Consider the following 20,853-nt stretch of genomic DNA (forward strand, 5'->3'; position numbering starts at 1 on the left):
AAGCAGCTCTGCTTTAGGATATCAAACAACTGTCAATGAATAATCATACTGTATCAATGGATGAAAGCAGTGAATGAACGGCTGCAGCAACTGTTACACAGTCTGACAAGCTGCATAACAGATGAGACCTAAATATACAAAATAACAATTAAGTTGATCAAACAAGATACTAAGTCATTCAAACAAAATAATGTTGTTGTTTACGCAATCCAAAAAGGTCCATTATAAATCACAATCTGGGTCAGGTGGGCATAATTTGAAAGTTTGTTCTATTGCCAACACGACTAGCTTATAAAAAACGATCTTACAGTGTTAGGCTTTCACAAGGCAATTAAGAGAAATAGATCATAATTTTGGTTTGCACAGAAAGGAGCCATGAGTGCATTCAGGTTTGTGTGCCTGGCAAATTGTCCAGTTCCTCTGTCCAGTGTCTGTGTTATTTTTTCCCATTGTAATCTTTTCTTTTTATTGGCCAGTCTGAGATCAATGGATTTTTCTTTGCAACTCTGTCTAGAAGGCCAGCATTCCAGAGTCGCCTCTTCACTGATGACGTTGAGACTGGTGTTTTGCGGGTACTATTTAATGAAGCTGCTAGTTGAGGACTTGTGAGGCGTCGGTTTCTCAAACTAGACACTCTAATGTACTTGTCCTCTAGCTCAGTTGTGCACCGGGGCCTCCCACTCCTCTTTCTATTCTGGTTAGAGACAGTTTGCGCTGTTCTGTGAAGGGAGTAGTACACAGCGTTGTATGAGATCTTCAGTTTCTTGGCAATTTCTCGCATGGAATAACCTTCCTTTCTCAGAACAAGAATAGACTGACGAGTTTCAGAAGAAAGGTCTTTGTTTCTGGCCATTTTGAGCCTGTAATCGAACCCACAAATGCTGATGCTCCAGACACTCAACTAGTCTAAAGAAGGCCAGTTTTATTCCACCGTTAATCAGTACAACAGTTTTCAGCTGTGCTAACATAATTGCAAAATGGTTTTCTAATGATCAATTAGCCTTTTAAAATGCTAAACTTGGATTAGCTAACACAACGTGCCATTGGAACACAGGAGTGATGGTTGCTGATAATGGGCCTCCGTACGCCTATGTAGATATTCCATTTAAAAAATCAGCCGTTTCCAGCTACAATAGTCATTTACAACATGAACAATGTCTACACTGTATTTCTGATCAATTTGATGCTATTTTAATGGAGAATAAAAAGGTGCTTTTCTTTCAAAAACAAGGACATTTCTAAGTGACGCCAAACGTTTTGAACGGTAGTGTAGATCAACCAAATTGTTTTACCTGAGTATAACCCCACCAAAAAACAAAGGACTTATCGGCCTACTGTGTTGTTTAAGATTTCGTTTTGTCATGGAGGACTGATGGGGATCATTGCTTCGACATGAAAAAGAAATGCTGGCCTCATGGAATGGCATGCTTTGAGTACTACCATGCTGTTCGCATGTGAAAAATGTATACCATATGTACGGAAAGCCATTTTAACATGTATTCAATGCATTTTTTTTACATCAATAATTGTATTTTTTTTATATCAATAAAGGTACATTTTTATATCCCAAAATGTTTTATCGATATTAAAAGATATACTTTTAAAATAAAAAAAATACTCAGTACTGTCACGCCCTGACCATAGTTTGCTTTGTATGTTTATATGTTTTGTTTGGTCAGGGTGTGATGTGGGTGGGCATTCTATGTTGTATGTCTAGGTTGTCTGTTTCTATGTGTTTGGCCTGGTATGGTTCTGTTAGGAATTTTGTTAATAAATAGTTAAAACAAATTCTAGCTTTAGATAAAACTATAACTAATTGAACTCTGCATGCCTGGTGAAAAGAGATTTGTGTTGTGGGTCATAAAATAAGCAGAAAGGGTCGTTAAACTATGGTTGAACTGACCCAACTTAGCCCTGAGATGTTTAGATAAGGCTGTGGGTAACTTTTTAGGTCTTCCATTATCTTGAGTTGTCTGCTAAAGTGGTAATAAATTATAGTGAGCCTTCAGGATAATTGATTATATTATGTGTCATGTGTGTGTGCTGTGAAGTTGGAATGAACTTTTGAACCTGTTTTCTATTTGTCAGGACAATGAGACTTATTCTGTAACCTATGACGTCATATCTTGTATATAAACCTGTGTTTATGATCAAATGGCAGCGTGCTCCGAGAATAAACACTATTATCTAATTTTAATAAGACTGTATCCTGTCTATTTTATGTTAATAAGTATCTTACAAATTCTTATAAATAGACAGATTGAATTTAATTAATGAGTATATTGGAGGAATTATTTAATTCCACTAACAGGTTCTCAATCAGAGGCAGGTGTCAGTCGTTGTCTCTGATTGGGAGCCATATTTAGGTAGCCTGTTTGTCATTGTGTGTTGTGGGTGATTGTTTTCTGTGTCTGTGTTATCACCATACGGGACTGTTTCGTTGTTATTTTGTATTTCTTAGTGTTCAGTTAATAAACCGAATATGGACACTTACCACGCTGCGTAATGGTCCGACCTCTCTTACTCCTCTTCAGACGATGAGGAGTAACACCGTTACAAGTACAGTGTATTGTATTGTGTTGTATTGTGTTGTGTCGTGTTGTGTTGTATCGTGTCTTGTCGTGTGGTTTTGTATTTTATTTTGTTTTGTTGTATAGTGTTGCATTGTGTTATGTTATGGTGTGTTTTGTGTTGTGTTGTATTTTGTCTTGCGTTATATTGTTTTATGTTGTGCTGTATTTGATTGTATTGTGTGTTGTGTTACCATATGAATGAGACATCATCATTTGAGCTGCTGGCAGAAAACTAGTGGCTGGTCGCAAAAACAATGATTGATAGGCAGCTTCAATGTATTCACTTCAACCATTATTAGAAAACACATATACATTTGTGAACAGCCATCAACAACAACGTCAATCCGTAAGGCGAAATTGCTAAATGAGAGAGCAGCAGTGTGATTAGTGAGAAAAACAAATCCCAGGGGCCATATGATTTCTTAATCCGGTCCTCTGTCTACAAAAGTGTATTCCTGCGATCCATCAAACGCATTTGGTGTGTAATCACTTTGGTCTCTGACTTGTGGTCAGACACGCTCAGGCGGAGCAAACTTCAACGTGCCTTTTTTTGTCAATGCTGATTTGAATACCATTTGAGAAAACATAACAGTTTAAGGGCACAAAGCCAGACCCAGATGGTTAGAGTCTAAGCTGTTTATTCATCCAAAAAGGGGAAGAGAATGGTCGTAGGACAGGCAAAAAGGTTTAAAACCAGTTGAGAGTCCAGTAGGTTCCCGAAGGGCAGGCTAGAGGTCAGGGCAGGCAGGCTAGAGGTCAGGGCAGGCAGGCTAGAGGTCAGGGCAGGCAGGCTAGAGGTCAGGGCAGGCAGGCTAGAGGTCAGGGCAGGCAGAATGGTTAGGCAGGCAGGCTAGAGGTCAGGGCAGGCAGAATGGTCAGGCAGGCAGGCTAGAGGTCAGGGCAGGCAGAATGGTCAGGGCAGGCAGGCTAGAGGGCAGGCAGGCTAGAGGTCAGGGCAGGCAGGCAGGCTAGAGGTCAGGGCAGGCAGAATGGTCAGGCAGGCAGGCTAGAGGTCAAGGCAGGCAGAATGGTCAGGCAGGCAGGCTAGAGGTCAGGGCAGGCAGAATGGTCAGGCAGGCTAGAGGTCAGGGCAGGCAGAATGGTCAGGGCAGGCAGGCTAGAGGTCAGTGCAGGCAGAATGGTCAGGGCAGGCAGGAATGGAGTCCAGAAAACAGGCAAGGGTCAAAACCGGGAGGACTAGTAAAGAGAAGAGGAAAAAGGAGTACGGGAAAAAACCACGCTGGTTGACTTGACAAACATACCAGACGAACTGGCATAGAGAGACAGGAAACACAGGGATAAATACACTGGCACAGAGAGACAGGAAACACAGGGATAAATACACCGGGGAAAATAAGCGACACCTGGAAGGGGCTGGAGACATTCACAAGGAACAGGTGAAACAGATCAGGGCGTGACAAAAAGGTGTCAAAAAGAATTTGTGAAAATTTCATTTGTGAATTTGAAAGTATGCCTAATCCTAGAATGAATCACCTCGTTTTTCAAAAGTACTGTATCTGTCTGACTCTAATATCTTTGCTGGTAATGGATTACAGTTCGTTTTTTTGTTTGTTTTTGTAATCAGTTACTCCCCAACTCGGTGTTCGGACAGTTTTTAACACATTTCATGAATCAAGTCATGTGAATACGCAGATCTTAATACATAAGGATCAAACGAAAGCCACTCCTTATCAGCTGTCCTTTTGGAGGCTTGTAAATAGCTTGTAAATGATGCTTTTTAGATTATGACTCATATGAAGTCACATTGCTGCTAAGATAAAGATGTTCTGTGTGGGTTAATCTGTCTTATGTCGTATATTTATTTTTAACATGATTGTTTAAGGTTTGGGTTATGTGGCATGAAAATAAACACAGGTCATATGTTTGTTTGAAAGAATATTTTTGATGGTTTTATTTACGCTACGGTGACACATTCCATTCCCATGCAGTAGTAAAACGCTGTCTCTGTCTCTCTCTCTGTCTCTCTATCTGTCTCTCTCTCTGTCTGTCTCTCTCTCTCTCTCTCTCTCTCTCTCTCTCTCTCTCTCTCTCTCTCTCTCTCTCTCTCTCTCTCTCTCTCTCTCTACCTGTCTCTCTCTGTCTCTCTCTCTCACCCCATCCCTCCATTTCCCTTTCATACACCGTGACTCTCGTCTCGTGTGGTAGTTCACCTCCCTGGCATACGTGTATCTGTGTTTTGTTGGTTGCTCGGCAACGGGTGTGTGTTTTAGACCGATGACCCTCACCTTGCCACCCACGTCTCCCTGACACCTCCGCCCACACCCCGTGTCAAATGTCATGGAATTTCTACCATATCTCTGTCTCTCTCTCTCTCTCAGTCTATCTCTGTCTCTCTCTCTCTGTATCTCTCCCCCTCTGTCTCTCTCTGTTTTGCTGTCTCTCTCTCTCTCTCTCTCTCTCTCTCTACCTCTCTCTCTCTATCCCTCTCTCTCAGTCTATCTCTGTCTCTCTCTTTCTCTATCGCTCCCTCTCTCTCTCTCTCTCTCTGTCTTGTCTCTGTCTATGTGACTGTCTCTGTCTCCCACCCCCCTCTCTCTCTCTGTGTTTTGCTGTCTCTCTCTCTCTCTCTCTCCCTCCCCCTCTCTCTCTCTCTCTCTCTCCCTCTCTCTCTGTCTTGTCTCTGTCTATGTGACTGTCTCGGTCTCCCCCCCCTCTCTCTCTCTCTGTTTTGCTCTCTCTCTCTCTCTCTCTCTCTCTGTCTATCTCTCTCTCTCCCTCTCTCTCTCTCTGTCTTGTCTCTGTCTATGTGACTGTCTCTGTCCCCCCCCCCCCCCCCCCCCCTCTCTCTCTTGCCTCCTCCGGCATATTTACAAGCATGCTTCTCTTCCCGGTTCCCCCAACCCCCACCTGGTCCACATTCCGAAGGCCAAGGGTTCTTAAAATGGGATCTGCTTTTTTTTACATTCATTTAAAAAAATATATTTTACTAACAGCAACAACAGATTCAACAAATGTTGGATCCGTGGAATATGTTTAGAGGGTGCAATACAATACAATGTAATATTATTTATCTACAATGTATGTGGCCTGGGATGCTCACAGGGATATTGGTATCCACAGAACTGCACCAATTATCCATGCAATTCTTCTTGTATTCCACCAAAATGAATTTTTTATTTCTCTCCGCCTCATGGCAAAATGTGTAGAATTGTAGGATATTATCTTTAAAGCTGGGCATTTCCATGTAAAAGGACCTATGAGCACCAGGGCATTTCCATGTAAAAGGACCCATGAGCACCAGGGCATTTCCATGTAAAAGAACCCATGAGCACCAGGGCATTTCCATGTAAAAGGACCCATGAGCACCAGGGCATTTCCATGTACAAGGACCTATGAGCACCAAGGCATTTCCATGTACAAGGACCCATGAGCACCAGGGCATTTCCATGTAAAAGGACCCATGAACACCAGGGCATTTCCATGTAAAAGGACCCATGAACACCAGGGCATTTCCATGTAAAAGGACCCATGAACACCAGGGCATTTCCATGTAAAAGGACCCATGAGCACCAGGGCATTTCCTGTCTTCTGTAAGTTTAAGATGCATTGCCTTGTGCCTTGTAATTCCGTTACTAAAAACCTACATATCTTTAAGATATTTTCAAAATGTTCCTCCTCACGAGGGAGGATAATGAAAGTTCACAGAAGTAACGAGTAAAGGTAGACCTGTCCATTAGTTATAGTGTTATTACGGATATCAATTTTGTAACAGAATTTGTAACAGAATTTCTGAAAAAATAGTAACAGAATTTCTGCGATTGAATTGGATACAAATGGAAATCTTAGCAGTCACAAACCACTGTTGGGTTACGTGCTACTGTCCTCCCTTCCACTGGCATACTGTTATGTTCAGCTCATTGTGTCTCCTGCTACTGTCCTCCCTTTCACTGGCATACTGTTATGTTCAGCTCATAGTGTCTCCTGCTACTGTCCTCCCTTTCACTGGCATACTGTTATGTTCAGCTCATAGTGTCTCCTGCTACTGTCCTCCCTTTCACTGGCATACTGTTATGTTCAGCTCATAGTGTCTCCTGCTACTGTCCTCTCTTCCACTGGCATACTGTTATGTTCAGCTCATAGTGTCTCCTGCTACTGTCCTTCCTTTCACTGGCATACTGTTATGTTCAGCTCATAACTGTTTTCTTTCTGGTCTGGTGGTCAAAGCAAGAGTGTGAAAAGTCTGGACAACTCCTCCCTCTCACTCTCTCTCCAATGAATATCACCTCTCCCGGCTCTTACTGCCACCTACCCACGAGACACTTCCCTTTCCCATTTACTGTAACCAGCATCCTCACCCGCTGAGCACCGACCGACACCGGACGTCCATGGACGTCGAAAAGTAGCTGTAATTTGGTCCGGCCTGATTTCAACATCCAGAGACGTCTGAACTGGTCTTCATTTGGCCCAAACATAGACGTTCCATGATCGGTTCAGAAGTTTGGACAGCACAGTTCAGTACAGTAGAGTCCAGTACAGTAGACCACAGTAGAGTCCAGTACAGTAGAGTACAGTAGAGTACAGTACAGTACAGTACAGTACAGTAGAGTACAGTAGAGTACAGTACAGTCCAGTACAGTACAGTAGAGTACAGTAGAGTAGAGTAGAGTACAGAACAGTACAGTATAGTAGAGTACAGTAGAGTAGAGTAGAGTACAGTAGAGTACAGTAGAGTACAGTAGAGTACAGTACAGTAGAGTACAGTACAGTAGAGTACAGTAGAGTATTGTAGAGTATTGTAGAGTACAGTAGAGTACAGTAGAGTACAGTACAGTAGAGTACAGTACAGTAGAGTAGAGTAGAGTACAGTACAGTAGAGTACAGTAGAGTACAGTAGAGTACAGTACAGTAGAGTACAGTACAGTACAGTACAGTAGAGTACAGTAGAGTATTGTAGAGTACAGTAGAGTACAGTACAGTAGAGTAGAGTACAGTAGAGTACAGTACAGTAGAGTATTGTAGAGTAGAGTAGAGTAGAGTACAGTAGAGTACAGTAGAGTAGAGTACAGTAGAGTACAGTACAGTAGAGTATTGTAGAGTAGAGTAGAGTAGAGTACAGTAGAGTACAGTAGAGTAGAGTACAGTACAGTAGAGTACAGTACAGTAGAGTAGAGTACAGTACAGTACAGTACAGTAGAGTACAGTAGAGTACAGTACAGTACAGTACAGTACAGTACAGTAGAGTACAGTAGAGTAGAGTAGAGTAGAGTAGAGTAGAGTACAGTAGAGTAGAGTACAGTAGAGTACAGTAGAGTACAGTACAGTAGAGTAGAGTACAGTAGAGTAGAGTACAGTACAGTACAGTACAGTAGAGTACAGTACAGTAGAGTAGAGTACAGTACAGTACAGTACAGTACAGTAGAGTACAGTAGACCACAGTAGAGTCCAGTACATTACAGTAGAGTACAGTAGAGTACAGTACAGTAGAGTACAGTAGACCACAGTAGAGTACAGTACAGTAGAGTAGAGTACAGTAGAGTACAGTACAGTAGAGTACAGTAGACCACAGTAGAGTACAGTACAGTAGAGTAGAGTACAGTAGAGTACAGTACAGTAGAGTAGAGTACAGTACAGTAGACCACAGTAGAGTCCAGTACATTACAGTAGAGTACAGTAGAGTACAGTACAGTACAGTACATTACAGTAGACCACAGTAGAGTCCAGTACAGTAGAGTCCAGTACAGTAGACCACAGTAGAGTCCAGTACAGTAGAGTCCAGTACAGTAAATTAAAGTAGAGTATAGTTCAGTACAGTATTTAGGTGCAATCAATTAGCTTAATTGTTCATCATCTAAAATTGTCTTTCAACAAATATAACGTTGCAGGAATGCTTATTTAATCTATTTCTAACGACAAGAAACCATTTCGGGAACAATCTGAGACGGTGGGTGTCATGGCTCGCTGAGATGAAACGGAACAACCCTGACGTTCAGACTGTAACTCTATAGGGAGACACAGTAAAGGTTTTACTCAATGGTATATGGGCATTCTGCAGAGGCTTTTACCCGCTCCAAAGCAGCTTACAGATCTGTCAACATTGACGGTAGTGACATAGCTATTCAGCATGTGGCCATATATTCGGCCCATGCAAGAAACCTTGGTGTCTAGACACACGTTGATACACATCGTCAGATCTAGATGATTTCATGCTAGTCTCTCATGACAGAATGGACCTTGGTGCTGGGTGCCTAGATTATGCTGATAATTCAAAATTCAAAAAGGCACTCGCACATCTGAGCTATCTTAGTTTGCAGGTGCCTTGTAACAGTTGAATAAGATGAGAAAAAATAAGTAACCTGTACACTGCTCTGGATAGTATCACTGCTCTGGATAGTATCACTGCTCTGGATAGTATCACTGCTCTGGATAGTCACACTGCTCTGGATAGTATCACTGCTCTGGATAGTCTCACTGCTCTGGATAGTATCACTGCTCTGGATAGTCTCACTGCTCTGGCTAGTATCACTGCTCTGGCTAGTATCACTGCTCTGGATAGTATCACTGCTCTGGATAGTCTCACTGCTCTGGATAGTATCACTGCTCTGGATAGTCTCACTGCTCTGGCTAGTATCACTGCTCTGGCTAGTATCACTGCTCTGGATATTATCACTGCTCTGGATAGTCACACTGCTCTGGATAGTCTCACTGCTCTGGATAGTATCACTGCTCTGGATAGTATCACTGCTCTGGATAGTATCACTGCTCTGGATAGTATCACTGCTCTGGATAGTATCACTACTCTGGATAGTATCACTGCTCTGGATAGTATCACTGCTCCTGATAGTATCACTACTCTGGATAGTATCACTGCTCTGGCTAGTATCACTGCTCTGGATAGTATCACTACTCTTGATAGTCTCACTGCTCTGGCTAGTATCACTGCTCTGGATAGTATCACTGCTCTGAATAGTATCACTACTCTGGATAGTATCACTACTCTGGATAGTCTCACTGCTCTGGATAGTATCACTGCTCTGGCTAGTCTCACTGCTCTGGATAGTATCACTGCTCTGGCTAGTCTCACTGCTCTTGATAGTCTCACTGCTCTGGCTAGTATCACTGCTCTGGCTAGTCTCACTGCTCTGGATAGTATCACTGCTCTGGATAGTATCACTGCTCTGGCTAGTATCACTGCTCTTGATAGTATCACTGCTCTGGCTAGTCTCACTGCTCTTGATAGTCTCACTGCTCTGGCTAGTATCACTGCTATTTAATAATATTTACTTATCGGCCTCAAGGTCTTTGTCAGAGCTTATGCTGATAATAAAACCATGGCATTGCTCACCTCTCTGTAGAAAGATTATTTCAGAGACATAGTATACATATTATATGACTGTTGGCAGTGGGGCAGGGCAGACTGGGCATGGGGCTCGTGTCTATACTTGGTTAAGAATATCTAGAGCACATGTCAGTTTCTGTCCCTCTGCTTGGGGTTGCCAGCCAACGGAAGACCCCCTATCTCTGAATGGAACATATCATGTCCCAAATTGCATCGTATTCCCTATATAGTGTACTACTTTTGACAAGAATAGGGTGTCATTTGGGACTTAGAAAAGGTGTATTTTTATGTTGTTATGGTGAGATCAGAGATTATGTCTCCAGGAGGGAATTTCCTGTCCTTCGATGTCAAACAAGTTACTTATCAATCACTCTACCAGATGAAAGTGTTTCAGTTTTAATACTGGAAACATTTGTGCCACTGTCTTAGGGGATTCACAGTCAGCAAACTTTAAAGCAGGTTGCAAAGCTCCTCCCTATTAGTGTCAGTACACAGCAAACATATATTCAATCCAGTCAGTTCTTAGTGAGGTGTGTTAGTGTTGGAACTGATCCAATCCAGTCAGTTCTTAGTGAGGTGTGTTAGTGTTGGAACGGGTCCAATCCAGTCAGTTCTTAGTGAGGTGTCGTAGTATTGGAACGGGTCCAATCCAGTCAGTTCTTAGTGAGGTGTGTTAGTGTTGGAACTGGTCCAATCCAGTCAGTTCTTAGTGAGGTGTCGTAGTGTTGGAACGGGTCCAATCCAGTCAGTTCTTAGTGAGGTGTGTTAGTGTTGGAACTGGTCCAATCCAGTCAGTTCTTAGTGAGATGTCGTAGTGTTGGAACGGGTCCAATCCAGTCAGTTCTTAGTGAGGTGTCGTAGTGTTGGAACGGGTCCAATCTTCAGCATCTTTGTCTTGGCAGTGAACTGTACAGAAGGCCTAGAGACTATTGTAACAAGCTGGTACATGTTACCATCAAGGACAAAGAGGCCTAGAGACTATTGTAACAGCTGGTACATGTTTCCATCAAGGACAAAGAGGCCCCGTGACTATTGTAACAAGCTGGTACATCTTACCATCAAGGACACAGAGGCCTAGAGACTATTGTAACAGCTGGTACATGTTACCATCAAGGACAAAGAGGCCTAGAGACTATTGTAACAGCTGGTACATGTTACCATCAAGGACAAAGAGGCCTAGAGACTATTGTAACAGCTGGTACATGTTACCATCAAGGACAAAGATGCCTAGAGACTATTGTAACAGCTGGTACATATTACCATCAAGGACAAAGAGGCCTAGAGACTATTGTAACAGCTGGTACATGTTACCATCAAGGACAAAGAGGCCTAGTGACTATTGTAACAGCTGGTACATGTTACCATCAAGGACAAAGATGCCTAGAGACTATTGTAACAGCTGGTACATGTTACCATCAAGGACAAAGAGGCCTAGTGACTATTGTAACAGCTGGTACATGTTACCATCAAGGACAAAGATGCCTAGAGACTATTGTAACAGCTGGTCCATGTTACCATCAAGGACAAAGAGGCCTAGAGACTATTGTAACCGCTGGTACATGTTACCATCAAGGAAAAAGAGGCCTAGAGACTATTGTAACAGCTGGTACATGTTACAATCAAGGACAAAGAGGCCTAGAGACTATTGTAACAGCTGGTACATGTTACCATCAAGGACAAAGAGGCCTAGAGACTATTGTAACAGCTGGTACATGTTACCATCAAGGACAAAGAGGCCTAGTGACTATTGTAACAGCTGGTCCATGTTACCACCAAGGACAAAGAGGCCTAGAGACTATTGTAACAGCTGGTACATGTTACCATCAAGGACAAAGAGACCAAGAGACTATTGTAACAGCTGGTACATGTTACCATCAAGGACAAAGAGGCCTAGAGACTATTGTAACAGCTGGTACATGTTACCATCAAGGACAAAGATGCCTAGAGACTATTGTAACAGCTGGTACATGTTACAATCAAGGACAAAGAGGCCTAGAGACTATTGTAACAGCTGGTCCATGTTACCATCAAGGACAAAGAGGCCTAGAGACTATTGTAACAGATGGTACATGTTACCATCAAGGACAAAGAGGCCTAGAGACTATTGTAACAGCTGGTCCATGTTACCACCAAGGACAAAGAGGTCACATGACTATTGTAACAGCTGGTCCATGTTACCATCAAGGACACAGAGGCCTAGAGACTATTGTAACAGCTGGTACATGTTACCATCAAGGACACAGAGGCCTAGAGACTATTGTAACAGCTGGTACATGTTACCATCAAGGACAAAGAGGCCTAGAGACTATTGTAACAGCTGGTACATGTTACCATCAAGGACAAAGAGGCCTAGAGACTATTGTAACAGCTGGTACATGTTACCATCAAGGACAAAGATGCCTAGAGACTATTGTAACAGCTGGTACATATTACCATCAAGGACAAAGAGGCCTAGAGACTATTGTAACAGCTGGTACATGTTACCATCAAGGACAAAGAGGCCTAGTGACTATTGTAACAGCTGGTACATGTTACCATCAAGGACAAAGATGCCTAGAGACTATTGTAACAGCTGGTACATGTTACCATCAAGGACAAAGAGGCCTAGTGACTATTGTAACAGCTGGTACATGTTACCATCAAGGACAAAGATGCCTAGAGACTATTGTAACAGCTGGTCCATGTTACCATCAAGGACAAAGAGGCCTAGAGACTATTGTAACCGCTGGTACATGTTACCATCAAGGAAAAAGAGGCCTAGAGACTATTGTAACAGCTGGTACATGTTACAATCAAGGACAAAGAGGCCTAGAGACTATTGTAACAGCTGGTACATGTTACCATCAAGGACAAAGAGGCCTAGAGACTATTGTAACAGCTGGTACATGTTACCATCAAGGACAAAGAGGCCTAGTGACTATTGTAACAGCTGGTCCATGTTACCACCAAGGACAAAGAGGCCTAGAGACTATTGTAACAGCTGGTACATGTTACCATCAAGGACAAAGAGACCAAGAGACTATTGTAACAGCTGGTACATGTTACCATCAAGGACAAAGAGGCCTAGAGACTATTGTAACAGCTGGTACATGTTACCATCAAGGACAAAGATGCCTAGAGACTATTGTAACAGCTGGTACATGTTACAATCAAGGACAAAGAGGCCTAGAGACTATTGTAACAGCTGGTCCATGTTACCATCAAGGACAAAGAGGCCTAGAGACTATTGTAACAGATGGTACATGTTACCATCAAGGACAAAGAGGCCTAGAGACTATTGTAACAGCTGGTCCATGTTACCACCAAGGACAAAGAGGTCACATGACTATTGTAACAGCTGGTCCATGTTACCATCAAGGACACAGAGGCCTAGAGACTATTGTAACAGCTGGTACATGTTACCATCAAGGACACAGAGGCCTAGAGACTATTGTAACAGCTGGTCCATGTTACCACCAAGGACAAAGAGGCCTAGAGACTATTGTAACAGCTGGTACATGTTACCATCAAGGACAAAGAGGCCTAGAGACTATTGTAACAGCTGGTCCATGTTACCATCAAGGACAAAGAGGCCTAGAGACTATTGTAACAGCTGGTCCATGTTACCATCAAGGACAAAGATGCCTAGAGACTATTGTAACAGCTGGTACATGTTACCATCAAGGACAAAGAGGCCTAGAGACTATTGTAACAGCTGGTACATATTACCATCAAGGACAAAGAGGCCTAGAGACTATTGTAACAGCTGGTACATGTTACCATCAAGGACAAAGAGGCTAAGTCATGAAGATGTTACTAACCAGGAATGTCTTTTGATTTGTACATGTTCTACTCCAACTCAGTATTGCCTAGAGCTGCAGTTTTCCTAACTTCAAGTTTAGTCGTTTTACACAGTTTCTAACTTGGAAATTAGGCTTCCCCTATAAATATCAGTGTTATCTGCCAATTATCACCCACAGTCCAATATGTAAGAGATTAGACCAGAGGTTTATATTCTGCTTCCTGACAGGTCCGCTCTTAGGGTCCTGGGCCATGCAGTGACAAGAGTTCAGACTGAGAGGCTAACAATAGCTGTGACACCGGCAGCTGAGCCGTACCCACGCGCACACACACACACACACACACACACACCAGCAGCTGAGCTGTATTTTGTGTGGAACGTAATGGCGCACTTGTATTGGGCATCTGACGTCTTAAATAGCAATGAATAGCAATGAATAGCAATGCTAATGTTTTAGATGATTTTTCTATGACAGAGCTCCACCCTCTTACTAACTAGTCAGCGTTACCGTACTTCCACGTCTTACGCAAGGCAGCTGGGAAATCGAGACTATTTAGACTCAGACAGTAGTCAAATGGTATCTTTGTATCATCAGGTCACACTACAGAGAGAGAGAGAGAGAGAGAGAGCTATGGCTCATCAGGGGCTCAGGGCCAGAGAGTAGCCCACCGGTGACTCACCAGTCTGGGCCTCCTGATCTACCCTAATCTCTATCACTGGATGGTTTCTGTACTAGGTTGGACCAGAACCACCTGGGAAAGTTTGGCCATATTCTCTACATTTATGTGATGTAACAATACAATAGATCAATTCCGACAATTCCCTATTAGATGACCCGTTGTAAACGAGCAAAAACAGAGCAGAGAATTTAACAGATGTTTTTTTATTGATTAGCATTGGGGATAATGTGTATAGAAGCCTTTTTATTTAAAAAAATATATATATTTCACCTTTATTTAAACAGGTAGGCCAGTTGAGAACAAGTTCTCATTTACAACTGTGACCTGGCCAAGATAAAGCAAAGCAGTGCGACACAAACAACACAGAGTTACACATGCAATGAACAAACGTACAGTCAATAACACAATAGAGAAATATACAGTGTGTGCAAAAGGCGTGAGGAGGTAAGGCAAAAATTAGGCCATAGTAGCGAAGTAATTGCAATTTAGCAGATTAACACTGGAGTGATAGATGAGCAGATGGTGAAAGTAGAAATACTGGTGTGCAAAAGAACAAAGTAAATAAAAACAATATGGGGATGAGGTAGGTAGTTGGGTGGGCTATTTACAGATGGGTTGTGTACAGCTGCAGCGATCGGTAAGCTGCTCAGATAGCTGATGTTTAAAGCTAGTGAGGGAGATATAAGTCTCCAACTTCAGCGATTTTTGCAAATCGTTCCAGTCATTGGCAGCAGAGAACTGGAAGGAAAGGCGGCCAAAGGAGGTGTTGGCTTTGGGGACGACCAGTGAGATATACCTGCTGGAGCACGTGTTACGGGTGGGTGTTGCTATGGTGACCAGTGAGATGAGATAAGGTGGAGCTTTACCTAGCAGAGACTTACAGATGACCTGTATCGTTACATTATAGAACACCTTCACTGTGTTGTGGTGTCAACACGTTGCATATCTGTTTTCACTGAACATCTTCATAGGTTTTTGAAAACTATCAGTAATAAACAGCACAGCGAGGAAGCGTTCTATTATCAATCAGCAACGGCTATGGAGGAGAAAGTGGCGCTCGCGGGAACGTTCAGATAGAATCCGCATTGGCCCAATTCTCTCTATATACATGACTCTGGGTGGGACCAGAGTATTTAGAGTGTTTGGCCAACTTTTAGAATGTTGAATGTCGTTCTAATTCTAGACACTCGGTTACATAGCAGCATTTAAATATTCCCCGTGTAAGCTAATGAGGCGCAAACATGGCTGCCATACAATTTTTAAAGTGTCATGTATTTGCGTCACAATGCTCATTCTAGACATTATTACCCATGTAATGTTAAAGTGGAACTGACACCGTTTGAACTAGTTGGCAGAAATTAAACAAAACAAATAATTATAATATCGATGTAAAATATCAAATCCGCAGTATTTGCTTCAAAACTTAACTTCATACGAGGTTTCAAGGCATTTTTTGGCAGAATTAAATCGATGCAGCCAGGCGATGCATGATTAATAAAATTCACCAATAGGCTAGTCTAATAAATATTGCTATCAGGTTTTACATCACAGCTAGTACATTGTTCTGCTGCGTCCAGCTATTTAGGGTATGAACTGTTTCCGTTTCACTAACCCAATATTTTGGATAAAAACTGATGACAAAAAGGGCAGTGATTTGGGAGCTAAACACAATAGTGTGATGGGTTCTGAAAAGTTTCCAACAGTCAAAAAAGACTACAATCCTTTAACACAGCAGCATAGTTTGAAAATGTAAGAATAAATACGTGGTCGACTAGTTTCTGTCCCTCTGATAAGAGATGTGTACGGTAACTAATAACCGTAATCTCATGTTTTGAAGAAGGCCATGAGACTAACACCCCCCCCCCCCCACACCCACTTCCAAAAACTCCTACACACCCACTTCCAACAACTACTACACCCCCACACCCACACCCACTTCCTACACCCCCACACTGGCTAGCCTCCACACTGCTACTGGAAACCAGAGCCTATGACAGCTGAATCAAAGAGTGGGAATAGAAATGAGAGAGAGACGAGAGAGAGAGAGAGAGAGAGAGACAGAGAGACAGAGAGACAGAGAGACAGAGACAGAGACAGAGACAGAGAGAGAGAGAGAGAGAGAGAGAGAGAGAGAGAGAGAGAGAGAGAGAGAGAGAGAGAGAGTGGGGTGATTGAGGGAGTTGGAGGCAGGGGGCTTGGAGATATGGAGTGGGCGTTGTATGTCTACAAATAGCAGCTCTCCTGTCCTCTAGCCCCTCATTCAGACATCCACCTCCAACAGCAACCAAGTTCCTCCAGCCAGACCCTCGGACAACGTCCACCATGAGCAAGTCCTTCTCCTCCCAATCCGCCCAGTCAGCCTCTTCCTACCGCCGGACCTTCGGCTCCGGTGTTGGATCCACCCCAGGCATGTCCTCCATGTTCTCCCACGGCGGACGCGGCTCCTCCGGCTCGGGCCACATGTCCTCCAGAGTGTACGAGATGACCAAGACCTCAGCCCGCCCCAGCTACTCCTCCGGCAGCATTCGTTCCTCCTCCGGCGGCGCGATGCGCTCGTACGCCGGGATGGGTGAGAAGCTGGACTTCAACCTGGCCGACGCCACTAACCGCGACTTCCTGGACACCAGAACCAATGAGAAGGCAGAGCTGCAACACCTGAACGACCGGTTCGCCAGCTACATCGAGAAGGTCCGTTTCCTGGAGCAGCAGAACGCTACTCTGGTGGTGGAGATCGAGAGGATGAGGGGTCACGAGCCGACCCGCGTGGCCGAGATGTACGAAGAGGAGATGAGAGAGCTGAGGCGTCAGGTGGACGGCATGTCCAATGACCGAGCCCGCATGGAGGTGGAGAGAGACAACTTGGCTGACGACCTGCTGAAACTGAAACTCAGGTGAGAGGTCAGGGGTCAAAAACATACAGCAAATCAAATCAAATCAAAGTTTATTTGTCACGTGTTACAGGATACAGCAGGTGTCAACAGTACAATGAAATGCTATCCCTGCAAGCTCTTCCAAAACAACGCATTGTTCAATGAGAGAGACGTTAGTAAAATCACTGGCTAATACGCTCTTGATTTTAAGAAATCAAATGGCATGAGAGAAAAGACAAGTTAGTAAAAACAGAAGAGAGGACGTTATCATATTCAAGATCAACGGAAGTGGATTTATTTCAAACTGCATGACGTAGAAGTTAGTTAAAAAACAAAACAAAGAGAGAATCACTGAAATTACCTGTTACTTATTACTACTGTAATATGTTCTACATTTAAGCATATTCGCTTGAGAAGTTTGAGCCGTATGATTACGGGCCCCAATATATATCACTATCTTGACATTTCAATAAGTGTACATTTTCAGTCTGGAACTACCGGAGATGTATCAATCCAAGGTGGAACAGGTGTTATCCGTTGTGCTGAGTGAAAGACACTCCGTAGAATGTAAAAAGACAGAATGGTGACATGATCTGAATTACGTGTCATGTTTTATCTCCTGCTGTATTGGGGAGAGTCCCAGCAGTGATTTGGTTTATCCTCCATCTTAGAATAGGAATACGACAGCCATGTCATGTCAGTGACGGTGTCAGTTGACATTGAAATGAACCAACAAAATACTTGGAAGTTCTCTCCTGCTTTGCTGAAGCTATATACTGTATATATATATATATATATATATATATATATATATATATATATATATATATATATATATATATATATATATATATATACTTTTCTAATTTACCCACAAGAGAAAATGCTTGAGAATGAATTTAGAAGAGATTGAGAAAGAGGATGTCAGAAGACAGAGAGAAAGCGATGAGATTATAAATATGAATCTGTGCCAACGGTCAAAGTGAGGGGAAAGCAAAGAGGATTACCATTATTGTACCACAGACAGACAGACAGACAGACAGACAGACAGACAGACAGACAGACAGACAGAAACACGCAGACAGACAGACAGACTGAGACACATAGACATGCAGACAGACAGACAGACAAAGATTCAGACAGACAGAGTCATGCAGACAGAGTCATGCAGACAGACAGACAGACAGACAGACAGACAGACAGACAGACAGACAGACAGACAGACAGACAGACAGACAGACAGACAGACAGACAGACAGACAGACAGACAGACAGACAGACAGACAGACAGACACGCAAACAGCTCGTCTTTGTCCACCAGTTGCTCAGAACCCTCAAGAATCAGCAGTCTCAGAATACCATTCCCATATTAGACCACTATTCTTATCCATCCCTATTTACCCCTGAGTGCCCACTGTACTTCTCCTAAATATAGCCCGATATCAGCAGGCCTATTGGATGCTGTGTCTGACTCTGTGGCGTGCAAGGCCTCATGAGAGTCTATGGACATAACATGTGGAAGCATTCAACAGTGTTTCATGTTTCACGTTGTTTTATTGTCACGTGCGCTGCTACAGTGAAAATGTATTTTCTTGCTCTTTCCCAATCAATATCAATAGTAAGTAGAAATAAATAAAGTAGAACAAAAAACACAGGAGAAATAGAAATAAGAAGAACATTTAGTGGTGGCATGTTTTGTTGTAGTGTTGTTAATAGACGTTTCTATTTCGAGGTACAGGATCAACGGTGTGAAATCGTCTCTGGGTTTTTTTTCTTCTTTATGGGATTTTCTCTCCACTGTTAACAGCTGACGTTGTCCAGCTCCTTCAAGGCTCTCCACTGTTAACAGCTGACGTTGTCTAGCTCCTTCAAGGCTCTCCACTGTTAACAGCTGACGCTGTCCAGCTCCTTCAAGGCTCTCCACTGTTAACAGCTGACGTTGTCCAGCTCCTTCAAGGCTCTCCACTGTTAACAGCTGACGTTGTCTAGCTCCTTCAAGGCTCTCCACTGTTAACAGCTGACGTTGTCTAGCTCCTTCAAGGCTCTCCACTGTTAACAGCTGACGTTGTCTAGCTCCTTCAAGGCTCTCCACTGTTAACAGCTGATGCTGTCCAGCTCCTTCAAGGCTCTCCACTGTTAACAGCTGACGTTGTCTATTTCCTTCAAGGCTCTCCACTGTTAACAGCTGACGTTGTCTAGCTCCTTCAAGGCTCTCCACTGTTAACAGCTGACGTTGTCTAGCTCCTTCAAGGCTCTCCACTGTTAACAGCTGACGTTGTCCAGCTCCTTCAAGGCTCTCCACTGTTAACAGCTGACGTTGTCTAGCTCCTTCAAGGCTCTCCACTGTTAACAGCTGACGCTGTCCAGCTCCTTCAAGGCTCTCCACTGTTAACAGCTGACGTTGTCCAGCTCCTTCAAGGCTCTGCGAGGGAGGGGGTTTGGGTGCAGTGTAGACAGAGGAATGAGGGAGAGTCAAACTAGTGTTGAAAGTGGAGGTGGAAAGGGGTGAACGTTTGAGAAGGTTCTGGGGTGGAACAACACAGCTGCTGTGTCATACTGACCTCAGATCAACTCAGGGTTGGGATTCAGAGTGTTTCAGAGTAGGAGAGCTGATCTAGGATCAGTTTAGCCTTTTAGATCATAATGAATCAGATGATGTGGACAGGAGGGACCTGATCCTAGATCATAATGAATCAGATGATATGGACAGGAGGGACCTGATCCTAGATCATAATGAATCAGATGATACGGACAGGAGGGACCTGATCCTAGATCATAATGAATCAGATGATATGGACAGGAGGGACCTGATCCTAGATCATAATGAATCAGATGATACGGACAGGAGGGACCTGATCCTAGATCACAATGAAACAGATGATGTGGACAGGAGGGACCTGATCCTAGATCATAATAAATCAGATGATGCGGACAGGAGGGACCTGATCCTAGATCATAATGAATCAGATGATACGGGCAGGAGGGACCTGATCCTAGATCATAATGAATCAGGTGATACGGAGAGGAGGGACCTGATCCTAGATCACAATGAATCAGATGATACGGGCAGGAGGGACCTGATCCTAGATCATAATGAATCAGATGATACGGACAGGAGGGACCTGATCCTAGATCAGACACTCCTACTCTGATACACATACATACATGTCCTGCTCTGCAGTAGAACACAGTCTCCAGCTTCTGTCTGCTCTACATGCTCCCCTCAGTCTGTCTGCTCCCCTCAGTCTGTCTGCTCCCCTCAGTCTGTCTGCTCTACATGCTCCCCTCTGTCTGTTTGCTCCCCTCTGTCTGTCTGCTCCCCTCAGTCTGTCTGCTCTACATGCTCCCCTCAGTCTGTCTGCTCTACATGCTCCCCTCTGTCTGTTTGCTCCCCTCAGTCTGTCTGCTCCCCTCAGTCTGTCTGCTCCCCTCAGTCTGTCTGCTCCCCTCAGTCTGTCTGCTCCCCTCAGTCTGTCTGCTCCCCTCTGTCTGTCTGCTCTACATGCTCCCCTCTGTCTGTCTGCTCCCCTCAGTCTGTCTGCTCCCCTCAGTCTGTCTGCTCCCCTCAGTCTGTCTGCTCTACATGCTCCCCTCAGTCTGTCTGCTCCCCTCTGTCTGTCTGCTCCCCTCTGTCTGTCTGCTCCCCTCTGTC

At 43.6% G+C, this 20,853-nt stretch overlaps 1 protein-coding gene across 1 annotated transcript in view; it reads left to right on the top strand.

Annotated features, from left to right (window-relative positions):
• The first annotated feature begins 16,606 nt into the window (after positions 1-16,606).
• LOC120063701 (desmin-like) overlaps positions 16,607-20,853 on the top strand; it is a 30,141-nt gene continuing 25,894 nt past the window's right edge. The window contains exon 1 of the mRNA XM_039013996.1: positions 16,607-17,222. Within this exon, the coding sequence (XP_038869924.1) occupies positions 16,654-17,222 (569 nt within the window). The 5' untranslated portion in view covers positions 16,607-16,653. The remainder of the gene's footprint in view (positions 17,223-20,853) is intronic.

The sequence above is a fragment of the Salvelinus namaycush genome, chromosome 19 (genome assembly GCF_016432855.1).
Source record: "Salvelinus namaycush isolate Seneca chromosome 19, SaNama_1.0, whole genome shotgun sequence".
In the NCBI taxonomy this organism is placed as follows: domain Eukaryota; kingdom Metazoa; phylum Chordata; class Actinopteri; order Salmoniformes; family Salmonidae; genus Salvelinus; species Salvelinus namaycush.